At 44.4% G+C, this 26992-nt stretch overlaps 2 protein-coding genes across 2 annotated transcripts in view; one reads left to right on the top strand and one right to left on the bottom strand.

Moving 5' to 3' along the window:
- plce1 (phospholipase C, epsilon 1) overlaps positions 1–4383 on the top strand; it is a gene marked incomplete at both ends in the record, with an annotated part of 180365 nt that extends 175982 nt beyond the window's left edge. The window contains 4 exons of the mRNA XM_083635075.1: positions 1213–1386; positions 2400–2612; positions 3424–3559; positions 4208–4383. Of these exons, the coding sequence (XP_083491201.1) occupies positions 1213–1386; positions 2400–2612; positions 3424–3559; positions 4208–4383 (699 nt within the window). The remainder of the gene's footprint in view (positions 1–1212; positions 1387–2399; positions 2613–3423; positions 3560–4207) is intronic.
- A 6920-nt stretch (positions 4384–11303) lies between these two features.
- The window catches only part of LOC310774998 (caskin-2-like), a gene marked incomplete at both ends in the record, with an annotated part of 69504 nt that continues 53815 nt past the window's right edge, over positions 11304–26992 (bottom strand). Inside the window, 7 exons of the mRNA XM_083635076.1 lie at positions 11304–11406; positions 14068–14551; positions 16830–19091; positions 22960–23098; positions 24963–25064; positions 25945–26055; positions 26918–26988. Of these exons, the coding sequence (XP_083491202.1) occupies positions 11304–11406; positions 14068–14551; positions 16830–19091; positions 22960–23098; positions 24963–25064; positions 25945–26055; positions 26918–26988 (3272 nt within the window). The remainder of the gene's footprint in view (positions 11407–14067; positions 14552–16829; positions 19092–22959; positions 23099–24962; positions 25065–25944; positions 26056–26917; positions 26989–26992) is intronic.

The following is a 26992-nucleotide window of genomic DNA, read 5'->3' on the forward strand; positions in this document are numbered from 1 at the left end:
TGTGAGATGTCATATTTTTATGCATCACATTTTGCACTTAGTCAATATTACAATTGCATTCCAAACTTGGTGTGTGTGTGTGTGTGTGTGTGTGTGTGTGTGTGTGTGTGTGTGTGTGTGTGCGCTATTGAATTAGGTAGCGGAGCGCAGCTACTGTATGACACACAATCCCGGGGGTGGGGTGGGGGGAACCTAGGGGTAGTAGGGGATTGTCTACTTCACTATAGAATTAGTATAGCCATACTACAAAAGACAAGAAGATCACTATAAACTCTCAGACACTGTCAGTCCACATCGGAGTAGGAATATGATCGTTTATAGGACTATGCTTTGCCATCACTGAAAACATGACAAATAAAAGGCTTGTTGGACAATATCACAGCAGCATCATGGTCCGTTTAACATCATTACCTTATCTTTTTTGATATCACAATCATAGGCGGACGGCGCTATCCTAAATTATCACTGAAAAGAAATCCTGTATTCCTAGAATGCTAGAATACTATCTAGAACTCGGAAGTTCGATCATATAACCCCGGTCTTAATCAGTCTCCATTGGCTCCCCATTCAGGCCAGATCAGACTTTAAGGTGCTTCTACTTACTTATAAAGCTCTACACAAGCTTGCACCCTCATGCCTATCTGAGCTGATCATCCCATATACTCCCACACGCCCCGCCCCCTCCGTTCACAGGATGGTCATTATCTTACCGTCACAAATATTAAGAAAAAATCAGCAGGAAGTAGGGCATTCTCCTATCGTGCTCCATATCTCTGGAACCAGCTTCCCCGATCAGTTAGGGAGGCTGGCTCCATCGATTATTTTCAAAACCAGACTTAAAACATATTTATTCTCACAAGTACAGTATATGATATTATTTGATAGTGCACTTTATTTTATTTTACTAGTATTTCTCTCATTGTGATTGATTTATTACCCGTGTTTTAACACCCTTCCCCTTAATTTTAACTTATTGTTACTGTAGCTCTCATACTGTCTGCTTTTACTTACTTCTTTTCAACCTGATCATGCACTGTATCATGTATTATTGTAACTGTTTTATGATGTCTTCTTTAACTGTAAAGTGTTTGGGGACCATGTCTCATGGTGATTTTACACTATAAATAAAACTGAATTGAATTGAATTATTCCTGATGATTAATTTGTCGCTCCACATTCTTCCTGTGATGATTTGACATGTTGTTATGGCAGAGCTCTAATGAGAAGAACCCGGTGTTGGAGGGAGAGGAGGAGGTGACTGTGGGAGGTAGAGAAGGAGGAGAGGAGGACATGTTCTTTGTCCAGGTCCACGACGTTTCTCCAGAACAGCCTCACACTGTGATCAAAGCCCCGCGATACAGCACCGCTCAAGACATCATCCAGCAGGTGAGGAGACCACAGCCAGCTGATCATAGACTAGAGACGTGTTTCCAGTCGTATTCAACTCGAGTTGATTTGTATAGCCCTAGTCTCACTTGCCAAACTATCTCCCTGCACCGGGACAAGTCTGGCTGGTCATACCTGCACTAACGGTATGAAAATGTCACATCACGATTATCGTGACCAAAATTATTACGGTTATTGTATTATCACGGTATTCATAAAAAAATTGATGAAAATGTTCAAAAAGTACTGAGAGACTCACTGAAATCATTTTTACGTTTTATATTGAAAACTCAGACCCAAAAAGGATTGATACACTCACTGAAATCATTTCTCCAAGGCTGCACGTTTGCATCTGGGAGACGGTTGCCAACTTTGGTGGATGATGGGCAGTATTTATCATGTTTTTCAAAGCACTGTAATCACGGTACCACGGTTTTAATGATAATGAAAATTTGAAACGGTACGGTTATCGTAAGGAATTTTATCATGGTTATCATTAAAACCGGTTATCGTTACATCCCTGACCTGCACTATGGGCTAACGGGGAAAAAGGCTCTGTTACCTTTAAAACCATCCACCAAAAGTACCACGCACGGAGCGGAAAGGAAATCCATAAATGGTCGCAGCCGGTCAGTCGGAGCCGGTCGGAGCCAATGGCAGAGCTTGCAGGGAGCGGAACAGGATTTGCCTCCGCTTGCCGACTGAAAGATTCGGCCAATGGCACAGCTTCTACCAGCAGCCTGCTTCAATGCAGTCAGCCTAGTATAGCACTAATTCACAAGCATGTCTCAGACGGCTTTACAGAGAATAATGATGTCTAGCTAAGCACTATCAATAAACAGTATTGAACAATTGAAAGGGAGGGGGGAGAATTAGGCGGGAGGGGGCAGAGAGGGGAGGGGGAGAACGGGGGGAGGGAGGAGAGAGAGCAGAACAAATACCGGGGCTGGGCGATACGGTTGAAATCAATATCACGATATCTGCTGGACATAATCTCTGTCTTTCTTTCTCAGACTCTGTCCAAAGCCAAGTATTCCTACAGCATCCTGTGTAACCCCAACCCCAGTGACTACGTCCTAATGGAGGAGGTGACCAAGGAGGCTGGCTCTAAGAAGTCCTCCGCTACCAAACCCCTTCAGCGCGTCCTATTGGATCATGAGTGTGTCTATCAAGCCCAGAGCCGCTGGAGGGGGGCGGGAAAGTTCATCCTTAAACTCAAGGAGCAGGTAGCTCTCACCACAGCAGCTGTGCTTTGCAACAATGATGCTAGAGACTCTTCTCCCTAAAGACAATCAACTGTTGATTTCCTTTCACTCACATCGCATCGTTGCTTGTGTGCATTTGTCTGTTTTTTCTGCCTTCATCGCTGTAATTGCAATGTTGACTTAACTGACTTACAATTGGCGTAATAACGCAGTTGGACAGTTGCATGTTTGTATCTGCTTGCAAGAACATGGACATTTTCTTCCAAACACATGCTGTACATTTACATCTCAATAACCCTGTTGTGTGCAGCATAGTATTTTAACACATTATGTATTTAACACTATATAATGGCTTTTATGTACTTTTAACTGCTTTTTGCTGCTACCAATGTCTGTACATTTAGCATGGCTCCTTTTGTTTGCTCCCTTTCCCTGTCTTTGTTTTTATGCTCTATAGTTTTTAGTTTTGTCTGTTGAATCATGCGTCAGTTGCCATATTGCTGCAATGTCCATTATGTCTGTCAAAATATTTATTTTATTTATTCTTTTTTATCCGTCTTTACTGATAAAAGATGGATACAAAAATCAATCAATTATATATTTTTATCATTATTAATTTTTATACGTTATTTTTTTGTATCCATCCCTCAAGAGGCCTTTTGCCCTGCCGTCTTTGTAGATCACCATGTGCTGTTAACTGACCATGTGCTGTTAACTGACCATGTGCTGTTAACTGACCTGCCTGGTTGAATAAAGGTCTTTAAAAACTGACACGCATCTTTCCGCTTAGCATTTATGCGTCTCAGTCACACGCGAGTATGTCTCCTTCCAGGTGGGGCGGGAGGACAAGAGGAAAGGCATCTCATTCGCCAGCGAGCTGAAGAAGCTGACCAGTCGCAGCCGCGGCGTTGCAAGCGGGGGCGGGGCCAGCCAGTCGGTGACGCTGTGCCATGACGGGCCCGCCCACAGTAAGGATGAGAGAGCCGCGTGCTGCGTGGCTCTCACTGAGATCCAGGAGTGAACCTCTCACACTGCCTGCTGTGTGTGCATGGAGAGGCAACAGAGGTACTGTCAGCTGGCTAACATCTGGGGAGATTATGGACGGACAGGTCATTGGGGTGACGGGGTATATTAGTGGGACAAGTCATTGGGGTGACGGGGTATATTAGTGGGACAAGTCATTGGGGTGACGGGGTATATTAGTGGGACAAGTCATTGGGGTGACAGGGTATATTAGTGGGACAAGTCATTGGGGTGACAGGGTATATTAGTGTGTGACTGAATTTTGACATAGCATGTGCATGAGTTGAAGTAAACAAACCTAATACAAGTAAGGACATGAGGTGTTGCATTTCTCAATACCAACTGTGCCAGCTGGTTTGTTGTGAAGCGTGTCGACGATCGATCATTCAACCATTCATCTTGGCTGTGATGTTACAATGTGCTGTTTTTATTTAATTTTATTATTTTATTATTATTATTATTTCATTGGTCTGATACCTCCGTCTGCCCACCTATCTCACTAACCATACCCCTTCCCTCACACGCACACACACACACACACACACGCTCACTCTGTGGTTATACAAACAAATAAATGGTCCTCTTCTCTGCAGGGTATCTGTCTGCGGGTCTGAAGGCGTGGGTGGCAGAGGGCAGGGCGGGGGCAGGAAGGATCCTCCTGGCGTCCTCCGGGGGGCAGCTCCACCCCGACCACCACCACCCCCCCACCTCTCTCAACCCGTCGACCTGGAAACTTCACCTTCTCAGGAACTGGAAGGTCCACAAATGAAACCCAGAGAGAAGCGAGACTCGATATCGACCACTTCTAAACTTGGAGGATTCCCCTCCGCCTTTTCAGAGAGAGACCGGGCGTTTCAGAGAGAGACCGGCCGTTTCAGAGAGAGACCATTTCGCAAATTCTGGGAAGCGCTCCTCTCCGACTCCTGAAGGAGTCTAATCCTGCCTCCCGCTGGTTGTTAAAGTGGTGGACAGGGTACAGCCCCAGGCCCCATTTGTCGGTTTAAGCAACGGACATTCGGCCCATCTGGTTGGCTGAATGATGGACAGGAGTTCACCCAGTCAGATTCTCTGATTGGTTAGGTGGCAGCACATTGGTCAGAGGAGGTCCCGCCCAGCCTCCTACCAGACCAGTGATAGCCATGTAGGACGGTCGCTGGTTTCAGTGGGGCTCCACTGATCACATCTTTTTATTGATATGATCAGAGTCACAAGAATATTTTCCCTGATTACTAATGAATGGGAATTCACATGATGTGGATGTGTACTGTATGTACTGTGTACTGTATGTACTGTGTGTACTGTATGTACTGTATGTGTTTGCTTTCACATGTGTCAGTGCCACTTTGTATCTCGAAATTAATTAAACCGAAAGATTAGTCAGAAGACTGCAAAATGGCCGCTGTGACATCATCGGTTAAGTTTAGTGAACCAGAATCTCTTAAATTTCCACTGTCACATTGTCCAAGAGCAATTCACAAATATTAGTTTGTGATTCAAAGTAGATCACATGTTAAGATCACATGTTATCAACTACTCCCTTTTTCTGCTGTCATCAAAAGCACATGACAGACGGAGGGACATTTTCTCTCCTGCAAGGAAACATGGAGAAGTGAGGGGCACAGGGAGGGTGAAACACAAAGAAAGTATTGGCTCTCTTGGCACAGGGCCAAGTGAAGGAGGCTGACAAGCTGGCTTGTTTGATTGTTTTCTTACCGTCTAGTTTTAACATTACTGTAGTTACAGTACTGTAAGGGCACATTTTGGTGATTAATTGCTCTAAGGCTGATGCTGTAGTTCAGTGATGATGTCAGTAGTGATGTCATCGGTGATGATGTCATCAGTCTATCAGTCTGAGGCTATATAAGTGATAGGAGTAGAATCGAGGAGGAACCGGACGGAGACGATGGCTTTCATTCCTGGGCTGTTGCGGGTGACCTGACGGAGCCGGATTTTTATTTTTTATTTTTTCCAAATGTATCCCATTTTCTCCCCAATTGTACTTCGCCAATTATTCCCCCTGCTGCCCCGGTCGCTGCTGCACCCTCTGCCGATCTGGGGAGAGCCATAGACTAGCACCATGCTTCCTCCGAGACATGAGCAGTAGCCAGTCGCTTCTTTTCACCTGACAGCTGGAGCTTCACCGGTAGGACGCAGCACGTGGGAGGATCACGCTATTCCAACCACTTCCCTTCCCTCTGAACAGGCGCCCCGACCGACCAGAGGAGGCGCTAGTGCAGCGACCAGGACAAATACCCTCAAACCAGCTTCCCTCCCGCAGACACCAGATAATTGTGCCTTTATGGACGCCCGGCCAAGCCGGAGATAACACGAGGATGCGAACGTGCAACCCCTGTGTTGGTAGGCAGGGATTTTACCGCTACACTAACCGGACGCCCCGGAGCCGGATTTTTTAATTAGGTGATTGCCCTAATTGCCATCAGTGATGTCATAGAGCAGCAGCAGGCGAGGCTGCGATGCGCAGTGGTCATCAGTGATGTCATAAGAGCAAGAGAGCCCGCACAGTGGTCGGGCTGCGTATGCAAGCTGCAGGGCCTGCTCAGCGAGCTGCAGGGTGAAGATGCCTAGTTAATTAAAATCCTTATATAACGAGTTTTAAGGCTTGAACCAAGCCAACCAGTCTTCCAGAAAATTGTGTGTGACCATAAAACATTTCACTTTAAGCAAAAACAAAAAAGCCTGGTCAATGCATCTGTCCCCCAAATACATGGGCAAGGTTTTACGGCAGTGTGCAATATTACCTTTAGCAGGGATGGAGATTGGTAATTTTTTGAGGAGTTGTTGGTCAAATGCCCCCTCTACAGTATGTTGCCCTCAACTATTGCTTAGTTCAACACATCCTTTAAACTTCAATAATTCTATAGCTGGATCTCTGAGGATGACCTGATCGTCAGGGTTTACAAACCTAGTTTAGTCCCTTCATCTTTGTCCAGAAGTAGTTATAAGGGAGGTGAACAGGCATCTTTTTAGTTTGCCCGCGAAAATCATTCAATAAATAAATCTATCCATCCTGTTGACTAAGCCTGCCATCCACCATGTGGCCTGTTGAGAAGGAAGGCTGACTGACAACCCTCAGAATGCTCGAGTGACATCACTGATGACATCACTCACTGATGACATAACAATTGCTCAAGTGACATCACTCGTAAGGCTGACTGACTCAAAACCCTGAGGAAAAAAAGCATTTGAAAAACTCAACAGCAATGTTTCTTTGCAGAAATCATTACCCGGTTACTCAAGATAATCCACAGACCTTGTTGTGAGCAGTTTAATGTAGATACTATACCTGGCAATATTTTTTCCAGGCACTTAGACTGTTTTTGTATTACTGCCAACTTTATGATTGGAGAGACTTGATTGTTGTGAGATGTTCAAATAATTGTATTTTTTTCATCATCATCATATTGATATTTCAGCCCAGATGCGAGTTTAGGTTTGAGGACAGCTGGACATGAATTTTTTTTTGTTCATATTGTAATTATTTGTCAAAGTTCAATGGGAGATTCAATCCAAGTTGACACCCCCCAATTCCCCACAGAGTTATAAGAAAACCCAATGAACTGCATCTCACTTCAGCCTGCTGGCTTATATCTACTGCCCTTGATTTGAAATGCAATATCCATATTATAGGTTTACTTATATTGATTGAATGCCATATGATTGATTATATGATTATAATGGTAGATTTGAGTCTGCTCTGTATTTGAATTTGTGCCCATTTCAGTTACTGAAACTTTATTCATTTTGGGGCCATTTGGCTTCTCTTTTCATTTTTTGCCTTTTCTTTATTAGTAATAATGATTAAACTTGCCTTGTAGTTATATTGTTTGCATTGGATCCATAGAATTTAGGGCAGAGGCTTTCCCTTATCAAATCGGAAGAAAATCCACTCAATAGTTTTGAAGGTGTTCTGGACCCATCATCGTTAAACTGGGTTAAATTCTTATCCTATATTCATAACTTGTAATTGTTGGCACCATGGTACTCGGTGTTGAAAGAAACCTGCACAGATCGGGACACGAGCTGTGTGGCCTTTCATTTCAACTAATTGAGTTTTATTTTCAAATAACTCTGTCCAATTTTGCTACTTTTTCTCCTTTCATTTGCCTAGAAATTAAATAATTGCACAGTACCTGGTAATTAAGTTTGAGTGCAATAGCAAGGTACTATTTCTTCATCCTTTTACACTTCTACTGTCCACATTTCTGTTCTGATATCATTGAAACATGTTCTACCCCTGTATTCCGGCCTGGGTTTCCCCACAAACAATGTTTAGGCAATAGGACAAACTGTGATCACCCCACCCATTACTATATCAAGTCAATGAGAAATCCATACTGGCTGTACACTAGAAGGCATATTTTCTGTTAGAGTTCAAATCTATTATCGATCAGTAATACCTTCAACTGCCATAATTGGATGATACTGCATGCCAGGATCTTTCAGAGAGCAGTGTTCTTTCTTCCCCTCTTTCTAAACTATAGACCTCATTTCTGAATGTAACATTTGTTAATTGTTTTGAACCTGAGAGAATTGTGTTATTTATTTCAATGTGAAGCCCTGGTTGGCTGCTGTTATGTTAATGTTACTGTAGTGTATACCTGTATGGGTAGTTTCCTGTAAGTAGTCAAAATGTGTATTTAATTTATTGAGTGTGTGTGAGAGGGTGAACCCTCCACTGCCGTAATGTTACTCAAACGTAATATTTGTTTAGGTGTGTATAATGAAATATTTTACTGAAGTCTAAAATGTTCACTCTAGTATATACATATTACTGGCGTGTGTTTCTGCTGTACGCCACAGCGACCCCTAATGTTGTTTATTTTATGACTTGTCCTAAATGTGGACAATTGCTGACAATTTGAAACTTTTTGTTAAAACACTTTTCATCAAGTGTAAGATTTTGGTGTATTCCTTTTAACCATTGAATATGACATACAAGTTACCATCTTAGCACTTGGTAATTTCCATAAGATGAATGTCTACCCATTATCATCCACTGTTCTTGTTATGATGTGACTGTCAAGTGAACATTTGTCTCTTTACTTGAAATTTTAAATGGATGATGAGTGGTGGATTTGTCATATATCAATATCACAATAAAAGCATTGTTAACACTGTTGCACGTATCACCTGGTTCTCCCTGAGCCAGCACTGCACTGATGCCCACTCGGGAGGACTCCACCTGGCAGGGCTCTGCAACACAGGCCACAGGCATACCTAGTTTCTCCTTCCGCTTATCTGTTCTGCTATTCTCAGTATTAATCTCATTCATAATCCATCTTCATTCACTGGGTCACTTAAATCAATCAATTATGATGCTAATAGAGAGGCAAAGTGGAACGTCACTTCCTGCTTCAGCACTGTACCAGAGATTTTCATTTGTACATACAGTAAATGATTTGAGAGAACATTTTATTTTGACTCACGAGAAAAAGTGTAAATCCTTGTTTTGATCGTGTTGTTGACGGACGCAAAGTTGCACCGGTTAATCCGATCGTCATCTGGATTTCTATGGAAACCTAAGGTGTACGGTCGTTGGCTTTGTGTTGTAGTGTATTGATGAGGAATATAACATTTGGATCAAATTAAGTTAATGTGTGGAGAGTCTGTTTTGTAATATCCAGCAACAACGTCACAACTTTCTCGTCTTTCCAGTCTCAGAAGACCAACAATACTACGGTACTTGGTATCAATTCTCCTTTTAATGATTTGCAGGATGATACAGAATGGGCATGTCAATCATTAATGAAAGGAATGGGCATGCATCAAAACAGAACAGAGGAATCAGTAGTGCTAAAATGTCACTTTTGATGTCAAAATGCCTCATAAGGATAAATAAATAATATGGATGTTATTGTGCTGCAGATAATGGCCTTTCTGGTTCAGAAGTAGAGCTGCAATGATTAATCGATTAGTTGTCAACTATTAAATTAATCGGCAACTATTTTGAAAACCGATAAATTGGTTTGAGCAATTTTTAAGACAAAAAAAATCTAAATTCTCTGATTCCAGCTTCTTAAATGTGAATATTTTCTAGCCTGGGTAAACCCATCCCCCACGTGACCTGCTCTCAGTCACTAGTGACTGGGAACAATGAGAGCAGATCACGTGGGGGCTGGGTTTACCTAGGCTAAATATCTTCTGGTTTCTTTACTCCCGACAGTAAACTGAATATATTTGGGTTGTGGACAAAACAAGACATTTGAGGACGCCATCTTGGGCTTGAGAAACACTGATAGATATTTTCACCATTTTCTGACATTTTATAGACCAAACAACTTAGTCATTGAATCGAGAAAATAATCAACAATGATGAAAATAATAATTTGTTGCAGCCCTATTCAGAAGTAAAACCTCTGAAAAACAAAACAAAACAGAACGGTACAATAAGCATCAAGTCTATGGCATTACCTGAGTGAGTGGAATGGGATGAATTAATGATCAAAGCTTTACATCTTTGTTGAGTTCACGATAAGGTGCAAACAGAGGACTGAGAGGAGAGTACAGCAAACAAACATGAGTCTATGCAGAATGTAACAAAACGTCATTGAAATAGATTGTAGCATTGCATGACTGGAGAGTCAGTCCAGAACAACAGGTCCTGCTTGGGGAGTGTAGATCGAAACAAGGACATCAATAGATATAGGAATACTCTTTTCAATTTCTCAAATTGGAATAATCAATCAATATAGCATGCCATTTCCCATTATTGGGGGAAAGGGGAGGTCACCCATTGGCACACTTAAAGTTTACTTTACTTCATAGCACCCTGAGGCGAGCGGTAAAAACCTTCTGCAATAACTGACCTGACAATAGTTATTTAAAGAATGGATTTCTCATAAAAGATTGACTTTGGTAAAAAAGCAAAACACGCACATGAAAACACACACACACACACACACACACACACACACACACACACGCACACACACACACACGCACACACACACACACACACACACACACACACACACACACACACACACACACACACTATCCATATGGAATAATGCTTGTAATGTAATACAATAAACAGTGTATTTTATTAATATTTCCCCTGTGTTATAGACTATATATATAATAATTGTATTAATAAAAAACACATTATATATATATATATATATATATATATATATATATATATCAGAGCAATGCTAATATACAATATAACTATCTCAGTCAATAGGAAGGAACTAGGAATTTGTAAAAACAGACATAAGTAGTACAAATATAGCCATAACTCAATGTACAGTAGTTTGAGAGATATTTGACTACACCTGAACATGGAGGTACACAGTGCCAACAGTCTTGTCTCTACATTTACAGGTTACAAATAAAATGGACCCTTATTCCCTTTTAGTGGTACTATGCTTATCTCTCTTTCTCTTTCTCTCTCTCTGTCTCTCACACACACACGCACACACACACACATCTGGAAGCCGGTCTTGCACAGGCGCAATGCAGCTCTCCTCCCGCCTGTTGTCGCTCCAATAACATTCCCAGGTGTGTGTCCCAAGGCCAAGTGCTCGTGTTGAAGAGTCGGGACGGTATCTCCAGAGACGTGGGCAGGACATCCTCAAGAGCCCCCTCTTTGGAGGTGGGAGGCTCCCCAAGTCCTCCCTGAGCCCTGATAACTCCACTGTCTCTCTTTCTTCACCAATATCAAAGTTACTCCAACATGGCGTCCAGCTGGTCGGCCAGGTCATCGAACATGTTGCCGATGTCATCCAGGATGTTCCTCGTGGCCTTCACTGTGCTGCTGCTGCTGCTGCTGGGAGGACAGATGACAATGTTGGAACCATGGCCATTATTATGTTTAAAAAAAAGTTAAAAATTGCAGTTATGAATAATAACACATTGACTGCCAGCCCTTTTTTCAATGCTGTAGGTAGGTTGTGCCAGTTTTTTTTTTGAGGATTCTGGCTCATTTTACAAGAGCCGAGGATTCTTTTCTGTTAAGACTTCGTGAACACCAATCATCTAAAAAGAACTAATAGAATGTGTGCTTTCTCTGTCTAAAAGAGTTAGTTTGTAGAGTTAGTAGTTATGTAGATATTAGCCGTTGAGTACAGCATGGTTTCAGAGATTTTCAGAGAGTTTTGAGATAAATGGATTTTTAGAACCACCTCACGTGCCTGTGATTATGGGTGCCCTTGGGCAAGTCTGTATACTGTATTGTGTGTGTGTGTGTGTGTGTGTGTGTGTGTGTGTGTGTGTGTGTGTGTGTGTGTGTGTGTGTGTGTGTGTCTCCAAACTCCTCCCTCCGTCTGTGCTGCTGCTGCTGGCTCCTGCTGGCGCTCTCGGGCAGTCTGGATTACTGTAAAACGGGCTCGTTCGTTTCTTGAGGTGTCGGCTGAGAGCTTTGAAGAAGCTTTTGCGATTCTGGTCTTATTTATGCGCAAAGGTACTCGAGTGTGTGTGTGTGCGCGCGCGCGTGTGTGTGTGTGTGTGTGTGTGTGAAATCGAAAGAGTTTTCGCCCAGCTATTTCCTTGAAAATTAGAATGGCTTTCTCCCGCGGACCCGTGGCTGTTTTTTGCTCGGCTTTCTCTCTGTCTGGAGAGAACTGTCGCCACTTAGTGGTCGGTAAAATAGATTATACACATTCTCTTCCTCCAATATTGCTATAGAAGACGTAAAAAGGGTTGATTGATGTCCCACCGTCAAAAAAAAAAAATGTTTATGTAAGCCGAGATATCTCGTCCTTGGCACTCAACGGTTGGATTATGTAAGCCGAGATATCTCGTCCTTGGCACTCAACGTGATAAGATAGATTTTGGTCTTTGATTTACTATTTGTTAATTGTGCAACATGGAAGGAATTTGTATTACGGTATGTATTATGTATTATATATTGTAATCAAGTATTTCAATTATAATATGATGGTTTCTTATGAGTATGGCAAAAATAAGGTCAGGATAAGTGTTTTTGCTGGTGCAATTACTCAGTGTTACGTACGTCCCCTTTCTTTTACTTCCTCTTCACTTTCTTTACTTTCCTATTGGTGAGGGCATTTGGTTTCATATATATTATGAGTGGCGGCTGTATGGAATGTATTGAGGATTATGTATTTGTCCCTTTAACTCTCCTTGGGACTTCAAGAAGATGATGTCATGCCCTGGAGAGTGGCGCAGGTGCTGTGCATTACAGAGACAATAAAGATGGCGTCTAGCCAAGGACAAGCAGATGCTACTGGTGGCATATACTTGTGAGACCAGCAGAAGCTGCAGAACACCTGTGAGGTGAGGTGAGGTGAGGTGAGGTGAAAGGGGAGAGCCAGGCTACACTGGTTACTTCCAGGTAACAACTTGACATTGAGCAGGAGAGCTCCGATAGATGGGAGTGGGCGCTTCACTATGCCCAGCCAGTTACTCGGAGACCAACTGCCGTAGTCATTGGAGAGTTCTGAGGACTTCAGGGAGCGTTGTGCAGAAGGCCGACGGAGACCCGAAGGAGGACCTTCTCCATTCAACCACCCTCCTCACTCTGAACAGTTCCAGGCCGAGCGGACTGGCCGTGTTCGGAGTGACACAACGCCGGTGCTGGCCCAGAGGTCTGACGGGAGGCCATCCACACGCCATATCGTTGTTTCGGACCATCTGGTAGGCAATCTTTCATTCATAATATAAGGAAACCAAATGCCTATTTCTTGCTTCTTTCTTCTTCCTTGCTTGCGTATTGCTGGTGAGGGAATTAGCTGTATGACTACATAGCTGATATCATTTCTGATCACACTAAAATACACGTCCGCTAAGAGATTGCGAGCCAATTGTGTAATATTTCTAACTATCACACCATCTAGCAATCTCACGCGTTCGTAACATCAGGAAGACCGATACATTTCTTTTTGTTTATGAGAAGAGTTGATACTGTTAATATTTAATTGACATGAATATTGAGTGAGCCTTGACTCACTTGTTTTTTGTTTGTTTTTATTTATTTTTTGTTGTGTTGTTTTTACTCCAATGCTTTTGGACTTTTATGTTTGTATTTGACGTGTTTGGACTCCAGGAAGAGTAGTCTTACCTTTGGTGTAGAGACTAATGGGGATCCACAATAAACAATTATTATGTACAGGTGTTCTGCTCCTAACTGTGATGCTGAAAAATGACGAATACTGCAAGCCATTGGCAAATTCTCTTAGATGAAACTTTGAATAGAATAGAATAGGACAGAAGATTCCTTTGATTACATTTGCTTATTGCAGCAGTAAACAGCAAAGGAAAATAAAATATGACTTTCAACATTTTTAAAACAAAAAAAGTGATGTATAAATGAAGGGACTGGTTCTTTGGTTCTTTGGGACAGCAGCTGTCTGGCAGCTGAGAGGCCTTTGGCCGGGAGCAGCAACTGAAGATTGCTGCCATTGTATGTACAATATGAAAAGATGCTAAAATAGAGATGTGCACTTGAGAGAGAATATGCTGTCCTTACCCATCCATGCTGTTGTCCTGTGCCAGTTTGTTCTCCACCACTTTGAGAGCGGCCTCCAGGGAAGTGGTGGTCTCCTCCAGCCTCCTCTCAGCCTGGGCCTCCCCGGGGGCTCCCCCTGCCCGGCCCTGGCCTCGCCCTGCCCAGCTCAGGGGTACCGAGGCAGGGGAGGATGGTGCCCAGCCCGGGGGTGTAGAGGCAGGGGAGGACAGTGCCCAGCCTGGGGATGTAGAGGCAGGGGAGGACCGTGCCCAGCCTGGGGGCACAGAGGCAGGGGAGGACGGTGCCCAGCCCAGGGGCACAGAGGCAGGGGAGGACGGTGCCCAGCCCAGGGGCACAGAGGCAGGGGAGGACGGTGCCCAGCTCAGGGGTGTAGAGGCAGGGGAGGAAGGTGCCCAGCCCGGGGGTGTAGAGGCAGGGGAGGACGGAGTGGCCAGAGCAACACTTTGGACCGCGTTGACGTTCAGCCCCGCCCCTGAGGGACGAGCTGCGAGGAATAGGAGTGAGAGAGGGAGGGACAGACAAGAGAACATAATCTTTGATTGCTGTCCTTTTAAAGTCAAACAAAATGTTGTTATCAAGTTCTGCTATATGTACATACAGAGGGTTGACAAGGCGTTTCAAAGGCAAATGCACATAAAAAACAACAACAAGAAATACTAAGAATTTAAATAATTATAAGTTAAGCTGAGGGGATATTAACAAGGCACAGATCAAGAACAAAGACTGTAATAAAAAAACAAATAACATAGTAGTGCAAATAGTAGTAGCAGAAGTGTTGTAGTATTTTGTACAAGCTGGCTGGTGTGGAGTGTAGGCGTGTGTGTGTGTACATTATGTTTGTATAAAAGTTCCTAATAATGGCTGGTGCTGTTTGATGTGTGTGTGTGTGTGTGTGTGTGTGTGTGTGTGTGTGTGTGTGTGTGTGTGTGTGTGTGTGTGTGTGTGTGTGTGTGTGTGTGTGTGTGTGTGTGCGGGAAGGGGGGGGTGGCAGGTTGAGTTAGCAGTTATATACTCAAGGCTGTACAGGATCTAGAAAAACAGAGGACTGAGAGGAGGCATGAATACTACAGTGAGTCTATGCAGAATGTAACAAAATGTCATTGAAATAGATTGTAGCATTGCTTTACAGGCTGTGGGAAAGTCAGCCGAGAACAACAGGTCCTGCTTGCGGAGTGTAGATAGAAACAAGGACATCAATATAGATATTATATATATAGATATATAGATAGTAATACTCTTTTCAATTGGTCACACTGAAAGAATCAACATAGTGTATTCTCGGACTTTTGAAATGCTTTGAAAGGGGCCACTGCTAACAGACTCTTGGGGGCTATGAAAACATGAATCGCTCTTTGCACATTTTATGTGCTGTAATAGTTCAACTGTGGCTACATATACATTCAAATGTATATATATATGTATATATATTCAAATGTATGACATATACACAGTACTTTGAGGAACGTCTATGCTAAAAGACCAAAAAACACATCCAATAGAGCAGTGATACTCTACTTGCTTTGTCCGAGGGCCACTTTCGTGAAATGATAGAAGGCCAGGGGCCAGTTAATAAACAAACAATATACATTTTTCTGTAGCGGATTGTAGGTTTTTGGGGTGTCAGCCGGAGTTTAGTCTGACAATGTTGTGCACACCGGATAGTTAGTTAGGTTAAGTTAGTTAGGTTAAGTACATACATAAGTGCCTGGGTAGCAAGCGGACGGCGGTATTTGACAATTTAGCAGCGAAATCATAGATTATTGAAAGATATTCCATATTCCAGACTGAAATGCTATAACAGAAGTGGAGTATTGGCCAGAATGACATGAACATTTGGACACTTATTCAGCGGGTATCTTGCATGTTGCGTTCAGGTGCACGGTAATTTTATTATTATTATTATTATTTTTTGCAATTCCATCGCCGCAAGTTGAGTATCCATCGCCGAAAGTTGAGTATCACTGCACAGTGTGTGATATAGAACTATTATTTATGGGTGGCAACTTAAGTCAATTTCCAATTTCTGTGGAAAAATATTTGGAACTACTATTGTAGCATAAGAAATGTAGAGTTTGAGAAGAGGTTTGAATGGCGTATGTTTGCTGGGTGTTACCTGCTGTGGATGCAGAGTTTGAGAAGAGGTTTGAATGGCGTATGTTTGCTGGGTGTTACCTGCTGTGGATGCAGAGTTTGAGAAGAGGTTTGAATGGCGTATGTTTGCTGGGTGTTACCTGCTGTGGATGCAGAGTTTGAGAAGAGGTTTGAATGGCGTATGTTTGCTGGGTGTTACCTGCTGTGGATGCAGAGTTTGAGAAGAGGTTTGAATGGCGTATGTTTGCTGGGTGTTACCTGCTGTAGATGCAGAGTTTGAGAAGAGTTTTGAATGGCGTATGTTTGCTGGGTGTTACCTGCTGTGGATGCAGAGTTTGAGAAGAGGTTTGAATGGCGTATGTTTGCTGGGTGTTACCTGCTGTAGATGCAGAGTTTGAGAAGAGGTTTGAATGGCGTATGTTTGCTGGGTGTTACCTGCTGTAGATGCAGAGTTTGAGAAGAGTTTTGAATGGCGTATGTTTGCTGGGTGTTACCTGCTGTGGATGCAGAGTTTGAGAAGAGTTTTGAATGGCGTATGTTTGCTGGGTGTTACCTGCTGTGGATGCAGAGTTTGAGAAGAGTTTTGAATGGCGTATGTTTGCTGGGTGTTACCTGCTGTGGATGCAGAGTTTGAGAAGAGTTTTGAATGGCGTATGTTTACTGGGTGTTACCTGCTGTGGATGCAGAGGCTGTGCTGCGCTGAGGCAGTCTTGACGCAGACATCACAGGTTTCTGTAGACTTGGTGGCGCCCCCTGTAGGTGACAGGGCGTCATTGTCTGCAGGTGCTTAATTGGTTTGGGACTGGGTGTGCACACTTGTGTCTGAATGCTGCTGCTCAGTTTCGGCAAGACTGTGTGAATCTGTAAACTGGTTAGTTTGGGAATGGCTGGCTGTGCCTGGGCGCTGGGGTGTTTAGGTGCCTGGGCGCTGGGGTGCTTAGGTGCCTGGGCGCTGGGGTGTTTAGGTATTGAGGCCAGTGTTTTCTTGCTGGTGAGGGGCGACTTGAGAGGACTGGAAGGTTTGGTGGACACAGGAGGCTTGGGACCCTTCCCCATGGAGCCCATTCTCTGGAAAACATTCCCCGGTCTATGAGATTCCTCGTCTATCAGGGGATTGGCGTTGGGGTGTGCATAGAGGCTGTTGGTCTGTGAAAGTGCGCGTGAGAGTGCTTCCTCCTTGGGCATCTGCGCATCTTTGTCTTTGGGTTTGTGCCGCCTTTTGACCGTGTCCGACTCTTTCAGGTTGAACTCCGGGAGCTCCGGGGTGTTCGGGGCCGGGGGCGGCCCTCCCGGAGGAGCCCGGGCCTTGAGCTCGGCGTCCGGCTGGCTGAGGACTCCGATCTGGGGCTGCTGTTTGATGGTGAGGTTGCCTTCTTCAGCGAAAGGGAGGTTGCCGCTCGAGCGATTCTTCGGAGATGCAGTGGCGGTTTCTGAAACCTGACAACTCCTACCTCGCTCTTTCTCGTCAGCTGCTGCCTCTGTACATCCAGGTCTTTGTAGTCTGTCAAGCCCTACCTCTGTTCTCTCATGTCCCGCCCTCCTCGGGCCACCCGGGCCCAGGGCAGGGACAGGTTTGGAGGAGTGTGAGATGATGTGAGAAGGCCTGTGCGGATAGGGGGAGCAAACAGGGCTGAGAACAGGTGAAGCCGGTGTAAAGGTCGGTGGTACGTCGATCCTCTTGGATGGGCTCTGGGCGCTGCCTTCCAGCCTGGCCGCGATGCTCCTCACGCTGCCCGTGCTCCCCGTCTCCACCCCGCCCTCCACCTCCACCTCCGCCGCTTTCTCACCTCCCGATTGGCCGGTCACCGAGCTCATTCTCCTGGGTGGCGGCGGGGGCGGGCCTTTCTGTCGAGGGCGCACGGCAAACGAGTGGCTGCGGTTGATGTGGCGCTGGGCCCCGCCGGCGTCAGCGTGTCCGCATCCCGGCCGCCGCGACAGGGTGGCATAGGAGGGGGGTGTGGCTACAGGAGAGGCGGAGGCACCGGCCAGGTCGTCGTCGTCCGGCTCTCCGTCGGAGAGAGCGTAGCGGCTCTGGCCAGAGCGCGTCAGGCTTTGGGCGTGCTTCTTCTGGTCAAATCTCTGGCGGTCGTCGGAGTCCGGGCCCTGCCCAGGCCGCGGGCCCGGGAGGGGCTTGGACAGCGCTCGCGGAGCCCCGTCTGAGCCGCCTCCCACCTGGGCCTGGAAGTAGCTGAAGGCTCTCTGGGTGGGCGAAGCCTGTGGAGACAGAGAGGGAGGGGAGGAGAAAGGGTGGGTGTGCGGCTGGTAGAGCCGGCTTGGGGAGGGGCAGGGTTTGGACTTGCAGGGGACCCCGAAGCGGGGCATCTTGCTGGGGGTTAGAGGAGGGGTGAGAGGGGTGAAGGTCAGTTTGTTGGGCGTGGCGGAGCGACTGGCACTCTGGTGCTCCCAGATATCGGTGGGTCTCTGTCTGCTCCTCCCTCCTGGACTGCCTCCCCCTGTCCCTCCGTTCCCCAGGCTCTCCTCCGACCGGCTGGAAATCCTAGCGATCGCCGGCATGGCTTGGTGATCCTGGGGATATCCTGAGTGAGAATTTCCAGAATTCCCAGAATTCCCTGAGCCCCGGGAGCGCACGCCAATGCTCTCCTGACTGACCGACATGGCGGACATGGCCGAGGCCGCGCTTCCGATGGCGAACACGTCCCCGACTTCTCCCGCTGCCCGGCCCATGGCGCTCTGCAGCTCGGCACTCAACTCGCTGCTCTGGAAGGAGAGCATGGCCCTCGCGGTGTGAGGGGAGGGGCAGCAGTCATCGGAGCGGTCGTGGCCGTGCGTCAGAGTGTGCTCAATGGCCATCAGCTCCAGGGTGGGAGGTGGCTTCCGTCGCACGGTCCCGCCTCCAGTCCTGTCCGCATGGACGCGAGCGCGCTGCAGGTCACAGAGTCTCTTCACTGCTAACATGAGCTTCTTCTGATGGCCTGAACAGACAGAAAGATCAGTCAGTACCACCGTCTATGCTCTGTCATAAAGGAACATTACACCATCTATGCTCTGTCATAAAGGAACATTACACCATCTATGCTCTGTCATAAAGGAACGTTACACCATCTATGCTCTGTCATAAAGGAACATTACAGCATAGATGGTGTCATGTTCCTTTATGACAGAGCATAGATGGTGTAATGTTCCTTTATGACAGAGCATAGATGGTGTAATGTTCCTTTATGACAGAGGATAGATGGTGTAATGTTCCTTTATGACAGAGCATAGATGGTGTAATGTTCCTTTATGACAGAGCATAGATGGTGTAATGTTCCTTTATGACAGAGCATAGATGGTGTAACGTTCCTTTATGACAGAGCATAGATGGTGTAACGTTCCTTTATGACAGAGCATAGATGGTGTAATGTTCCTTTATGACAGAGCATAGATGGTGTCATGTTCCTTTATGACAGAGCATAGATGGTGTCATGTTCCTTTATGACAGAGCATAGATGGTGTAATGTTCCTTTATGACAGAGCATAGATGGTGTAATGTTCCTTTATGACAGAGCATAGACGGTGTAATGTTCCTTTATGACAGAGCATAGACGGTGTAATGTTCCTTTATGACAGAGCATAGACGGTGTAATGTTCCTTTATGACAGAGCATAGACGGTGTAATGTTCCTTTATGACAGAGCATAGATGGTGTAATGTTCCTTTATGACAGAGCATAGATGGTGTAATGTTCCTTTACGACAGAGCATAGATGGTGTAATGTTCCTTTATGACAGAGCATAGATGGTGTCATGTTCCTTTATGACAGAGCATAGATGGTGTAATGTTCCTTTATGACAGAGCATAGATGGTGTGATGTTCCTTTATGACAGAGCATAGATGGTGTAATGTTCCTTTATGACAGAGCATAGATGGTGTAATGTTCCTTTACACCATCTATGCTCTGTCATAAAGGAACATGACACCATCTATGCTCTGTCATAAAGGAACATCACACCATCTATGCTCTGTCATAAAGGAACATTACACCATCTATGCTCTGTCATAAAGGAACATGACACCATCTATGCTCTGTCATAAAGGAACATTACACCATCTATGCTCTGTCATAAAGGAACATTACACCATCTATGCTCTGTCATAAAGGAATATTAGACCATCTATGCTCTGTCATAAAGGAACATTAGACCATCTATGCTCTGTCATAAAGGAACATTACACCATCTATGCTCTGTCATAAAGGAACATTACACCATCTATGCTCTGTCATAAAGGAACGTTACACCATCTATGCTCTGTCATAAAGGAACGTTACACCATCTATGCTCTGTCATAAAGGAACGTTACACCATCTATGCTCTGTCATAAAGGAACATTACACCATCTATGCTCTGTCATAAAGGAACATTACACCATCTATGCTCTGTCATAAAGGAACGTTACACCATCTATGCTCTGTCATAAAGGAACGTTACACCATCTATGCTCTGTCATAAAGGAACGTTACACCATCTATGCTCTGTCATAAAGGAACATGACACCATCTATGCTCTGTCATAAAGGAACATGACACCATCTATGCTCTGTCATAAAGGAACATGACACCATCTATGCTCTGTCATAAAGGAACATTAGACCATCTATGCTCTGTCATAAAGGAACATGACACCATCTATGCTCTGTCATAAAGGAACATGACACCATCTATGCTCTGTCATAAAGGAACATGACACCATCTATGCTCTGTCATAAAGGAACATTACACCATCTATGCTCTGTCATAAAGGAACATTAGACCATCTATGCTCTGTCATAAAGGAACATTAGACCATCTATGCTCTGTCATAAAGGAACATTACGCCATCTATGCTCTGTCATAAAGGAACATTACGCCATCTATGCTCTGTCATAAAGGAACATTACGCCATCTATGCTCTGTCATAAAGGAACATGACGCCATCTATGCTCTGTCATAAAGGAACATGACGCCATCTATGCTCTGTCATAAAGGAACATTACGCCATCTATGCTCTGTCATAAAGGAACATTACGCCATCTATGCTCTGTCATAAAGGAACATTACGCCATCTATGCTCTGTCATAAAGGAACATGACGCCATCTATGCTCTGTCATAAAGGAACATGACGCCATCTATGCTCTGTCATAAAGGAACATGACACCATCTATGCTCTGTCATAAAGGAACATTAGACCATCTATGCTCTGTCATAAAGGAACATCACACCATCTATGCTCTGTCATAAAGGAACATCACACCATCTATGCTCTGTCATAAAGGAACATCACACCATCTATGCTCTGTCATAAAGGAACATGACACCATCTATGCTCTGTCATAAAGGAACGTTACACCATCTATGCTCTGTCATAAAGGAACATCACACCATCTATGCTCTGTCATAAAGGAACATTACACCATCTATGCTCTGTCATAAAGGAACATTACACCATCTATGCTCTGTCATAAAGGAACATTACACCATCTATGCTCTGTCATAAAGGAACATTACACCATCTATGCTCTGTCATAAAGGAACATCACACCATCTATGCTCTGTCATAAAGGAACGTTACACCATCTATGCTCTGTCATAAAGGAACATCACACCATCTATGCTCTGTCATAAAGGAACATTACACCATCTATGCTCTGTCATAAAGGAACATTACACCATCTATGCTCTGTCATAAAGGAACATTACACCATCTATGCTCTGTCATAAAGGAACATTACACCATCTATGCTCTGTCATAAAGGAACATCACACCATCTATGCTCTGTCATAAAGGAACATGACACCATCTATGCTCTGTCATAAAGGAACATTACACCATCTATGCTCTGTCATAAAGGAACATTACACCATCTATGCTCTGTCATAAAGGAACGTTACACCATCTATGCTCTGTCATAAAGGAACATCACACCATCTATGCTCTGTCATAAAGGAACATCACACCATCTATGCTCTGTCATAAAGGAACATGACACCATCTATGCTCTGTCATAAAGGAACATCACACCATCTATGCTCTGTCATAAAGGAACATTACACCATCTATGCTCTGTCATAAAGGAACATGACACCATCTATGCTCTGTCATAAAGGAACATTACACCATCTATGCTCTGTCATAAAGGAACATGACACCATCTATGCTCTGTCATAAAGGAACATTAGTAAACACAGCTATAAAAGCTTGTTCCTGGTGCTTATAATACATCTTAATGCAATGTTCCCAAGCTTTTTTGGCTTGTGACTCCACTTTGATGTGAGAAAAATCTAGGGGCCGCTAAAACCAACACAAATGAAAGTTCCTCATGGCTGCTTTAATAGTCTGTCTGTGACGTCTCGCTGGCCAGCCTCCTCTCCCTTCCGTCCGAGGAGTCTGGCGCCGCAGGTCTCCATAGTGGGATTGTGATGGGCGGCGCTTAGCGGCAGTGCCCTTGGAAAATAGTTTCCAACAATCCAACTTGCCATTTTCAGCGTGTAGCAACGAGCTAGCGTGTAGGTTTCTGCCGTTAGCTTGCGAGCTAGTTAGCGTTGTTGTTTTCACTGAGGCGGCAGGGCACTATTTACAGCGACACACAGGGAGGAGGGAGCGGAAGCCGCTCTGATTGACATGGTCGGAGCCAATGACAGAGTTTGTAATAAGCCGGGAGCGGACATCCGGCTGCCACCGAAACAGTCGCTCCAATGGGAGAGCAGCTGTAGAGCAGGGGAGGGTTTATCCCAGTTGCCTGTTTCCGTGCAGCCAGACTCCTCTCACAGAAGCGAGGGGAGGCTGGCCAGCGAGACTAGTCTGTGACAGTCAAATCCCTCACCCAGTTTAGTGATGCCTATCTCTTGCAGTTCCTCCCAGGTAATGTCTTTGACGATAGTGATGGAGTCGTAGCCATTCTCGCACAGTCTCTTCTGGTACTGAGGCAGCCCAATCACGCTCACCCACTCCCCCAGGTCCGGCTGAGAGGGACAGAGACAGAGAGGGACAGTGACATGGGCAGAGACAGAGAGGGACAGAACAGAGGGAGACACAGAGACAGAGGGGCGACAGATGACCTTTGTCGTCTGAAATCCTATCCACCTTATTTCTAGCTGCCATGATGCCTGATGGGTGCTTCTTCCACTTCCGGAGTAATAGACTGTTTTAACTTGACCAAAAAAAAACGTCTATGAGGATTTTACAGCAGAGCCATTCTGCTCTACAGCCGTGTCGTTCGGGGGCGCAATATTTTTTTTCCCATGATGGCGAAGGCATGACCCGCCCCTCTCTGCCTCTGATTGGCTGACTGTGCTCGGCTGCTCCCACCTTCTTTCCAGGCGAGCCAGAAGTATCTCAAACGTGAGCAGCAGGTGCAAAACAATCATTAAATCAACAAGCATGAGATACTTCATTATATGGAACGTTACAATTGTAAATCTGAGGTATTTCGGCCTACTTAGCCTATTGCACAGATGTGTAATTTTTTCTTGTCATTCAAAATGTAATCACATTGTTGCTCTGATTAAGTAGAAGTACAGTTATTTGTGTAAAAAAAAGTCTGGTAAAGCAGAAGCACTGATTCAACTTAATTACTCAAGTAAAAGGAAAAAAGTACAGGCTCTGAAATGTACTCAAGTATAAAAGGAAAAGGTGTTCTGTGCAAGGCGAATAGAAACTCACGTCATATTCATATAATTCAAATACTATTCAACTTAAAAGGTCCCTTCAAAACATATTTTAAGATGCATAAAGACTATATTTTAATCTTCTAGTCTTAATCACTATGACCCACTAGCTCAGAGAGTTGGATTGCTGTCTAGCAGTTTGGAGCTTGTGGGTTTGAGCCTCAGTGACTTTTGAGGTTGTGGGTTCGATCCTCAGTCAGTTTTGAATGTCGACAGCCAGAGGAAAGAGTCATTTAAAGCCCTGAGAAAACCTCCTTCAATCAGTCTGACTTGGTGGCACAGAGAGAAGGCTTGCTGCCCGGCAATATTGAGACCCCCACCGTTGGTTAGTTGTTTATAACGTGATTATATTTATAACTTTTATAACGTACTCCAGTTTCCGGTTTATAATTCGGGTCTGCAGCCGAGTATAACAAAGGAAATGGCAAGCTGCAACAAGTCACGTTAAACCGGACCTTGTACCCACAATTATTTTTTTACAGTGGGACATTCAAAAATAAGGTAGATATGATGTGCTTGCTTGGTTTATGTATTCTTTGTATGGAAGGAAAACCTCGTGTCATTATGGCACGTGGTTGGAGATCACAGATTTAAACGAGGGCTGGCGATATGGACCAAAAATCATATCTCTGTATTTTTAGGCTGAATGGATACACGATATATATATCTGTGTATTTTCTATGAAGTGGGCTAAATGTTCAGTTGTAAGTCAAAGCCACATATGACATGTCACAAGCACTTTTATTAAAACAAGATAGGGCTGGGTGATGTGGACATAATCAAGTATCACGATATTTTCACGATATCGCAGTATTTTTTGACCAAATATCTCTTTTGACATTGCAACAATATTTTAGGGACGACTATTGGTGCTTTTTGAAGACTTTTGATAAATAATAAGTAATGTGGATATAATGACTAAGTGGGTAAAGGCAAATAATAGAACAGTCTGGTAAGTTCAGAAAATGACATCACTTTACTATAATGCAGCCTTATGCCTTATCACGATATCCAAAATGTAAGACGACATCTAATCATATCACAATATCAATATAATATCGATATATTGCCCGGCCGTAATTGAAAGTATTATGGCAAAACTATGAGAAATAGCTGAAGCAGCAGTGTCACTTTATGGATTTTCCAATGTGTTTCTTACAGGAATATAATCAGGCAGCCACTCTGGGATGCTCAGGTTGCCAATCTCTATGGAGATCTTCTTACGGTGGCCTGGCTTGGTCACACCGATGGCTGTTAAGTCCTGAAGAACAACCACATGTTTAGTCAGCCATTGAATATGATATAACACACTAGATGAATACACATGCTGCAACCAATAAGGTGACAGGATCCATGCAGAGAACACATGCTGCAACCAATAAGGTGACAGGATCCATGCAGAGAACACATGCTGCAACCAATAAGGTGACAGGTGACAGGATCCATGCAGAGAACACATGCTGCAACCAATAAGGTGACAGGGACCATGCAGAGAACACATGCTGCAACCAATAAGGTGACAGGATCCATGCAGAGAACACATGCTGCAACCAATAAGGTGACAGGATCCATGCAGAGAACACATGCTGCAACCAATAAGGTGACAGGATCCATGCAGAGAACAACACAGATGACGTGTGATCCATGAGTGCAGTGGTCCTAGTGGGAACCAAAGCCATGTTTTGTTAGTGCCTTTAGGCAAAACAAGACTACTGTATACTGCAGCATAAATAGTAGTATAAATAAACACATCACAGAATGTAAGAAAATAAATGCTACATTTTAATATGATGCATTTAATCAATCTATTGGGGCAGATTTGCAAGCAAATGAAAAACAGGTAACAAAGAGAGTGGTATACTTATACAAAAGGAGTCTCAGCCCCTCCACAAAAGGAGGTCGGTGCTCTCAGGACAGGACAGTATCACGACAAAAGTTCAATGGACAAACCAAAGAGGAGTCTTTTTGACTCTGATGAAGACGCAGCAGGCGTCGAAACGTTAGTCATTGAATAAAGCAATTTTCCAGTGAATCGTGTGCTCCAGGGTCCTCTTTGGTTTGTCCATTGAACTTTTGTAGTGGTATACTTATATTTAGAGATTTACAGATTTAAAGACTTTTTTGCCTTTGTTTACACACACCTCAGGGGTCATGCGGCTGATGGTGGGTACATCATATCCTGCTTTGATGAAGTTGGAGGTGTACTGCTCCAGCTGGAACTCACACAGCCACTGGTAGATGGCCTCAGAATCCTAAGAGCAGAGAAGATCTAATGGCTCATCTCCACCACATATAACAGCACAGTACAGTTACACGCAACTACAAAGGGCTTCCCGAGGAGCGGACTTTTTCTCTCTCAAAACAATTGAAAACCACCGTCATGTTAAAGCTGAGCAAGGAGATCGATTTTATTTCACCAGAGCCGAAGGCAGCAACACAAAAGACTGATGGAAATAACAGAGTGTGAACGTAGCCTAAGTCACCAGACTGATAGACTGTGGCTTCTCAGATTGGATACTGTGTATCAGGATGCTGTGTATCAGGATACTGTGTATCAGGATACTGTGTATCAAAGTGTAGAGGCCTCACTCACCACTGGGTCATTATTGTACTCTGCTCTGCCTGCTCTGTCCACACATCAGCTTAGTCACTGCTATGTTTTGATCTATAAAGCCATTCTAGTAGGCAGACTCCCCTGTTCTTTATCTGTCTGTCTGTCTCAGAAGCAGCACGTATGGGTTACAGTCTCATGAACACTTATGGGTTCCAGTCTCATGAACACTTTGCTTATGACTGTTCCTAAAGCTTGGACTGAGTTGGGCAAGAAGGCCTTGATGTTTTCTGCAGCAGAATGCTGCTTGGAAGAGCCTGCAGAATGGGCTTCAACTACAGGACCTAGTTACTCTCAATGAATTTAAAGGCAAATCTCAATGGGACAAACCTGGTTAAAGCTTAAATCAAAAATAAATAGCACTTTATAATAATAATAATAATTGATTGGATTTATATAGCGCCTTTCAAGACACTCAAAGCGCTTCACATATCAGGGGAGGGAGAAGGGACATTGTGCGATACAATGTGATTCTCTCTCACTCACACACACACTGAACTCACCTTGCCCTCCATCAGCTGCTCTGGCCTGACAAAGCCTTTCTGAGGAGCGCCGACCTGCCGATGGGGACCACCTAC

This window comes from Poromitra crassiceps, assembly GCF_964638095.1.
Source record: "Poromitra crassiceps genome assembly, chromosome: 4".
Taxonomy (NCBI): Eukaryota; Metazoa; Chordata; class Actinopteri; order Beryciformes; family Melamphaidae; genus Poromitra; species Poromitra crassiceps.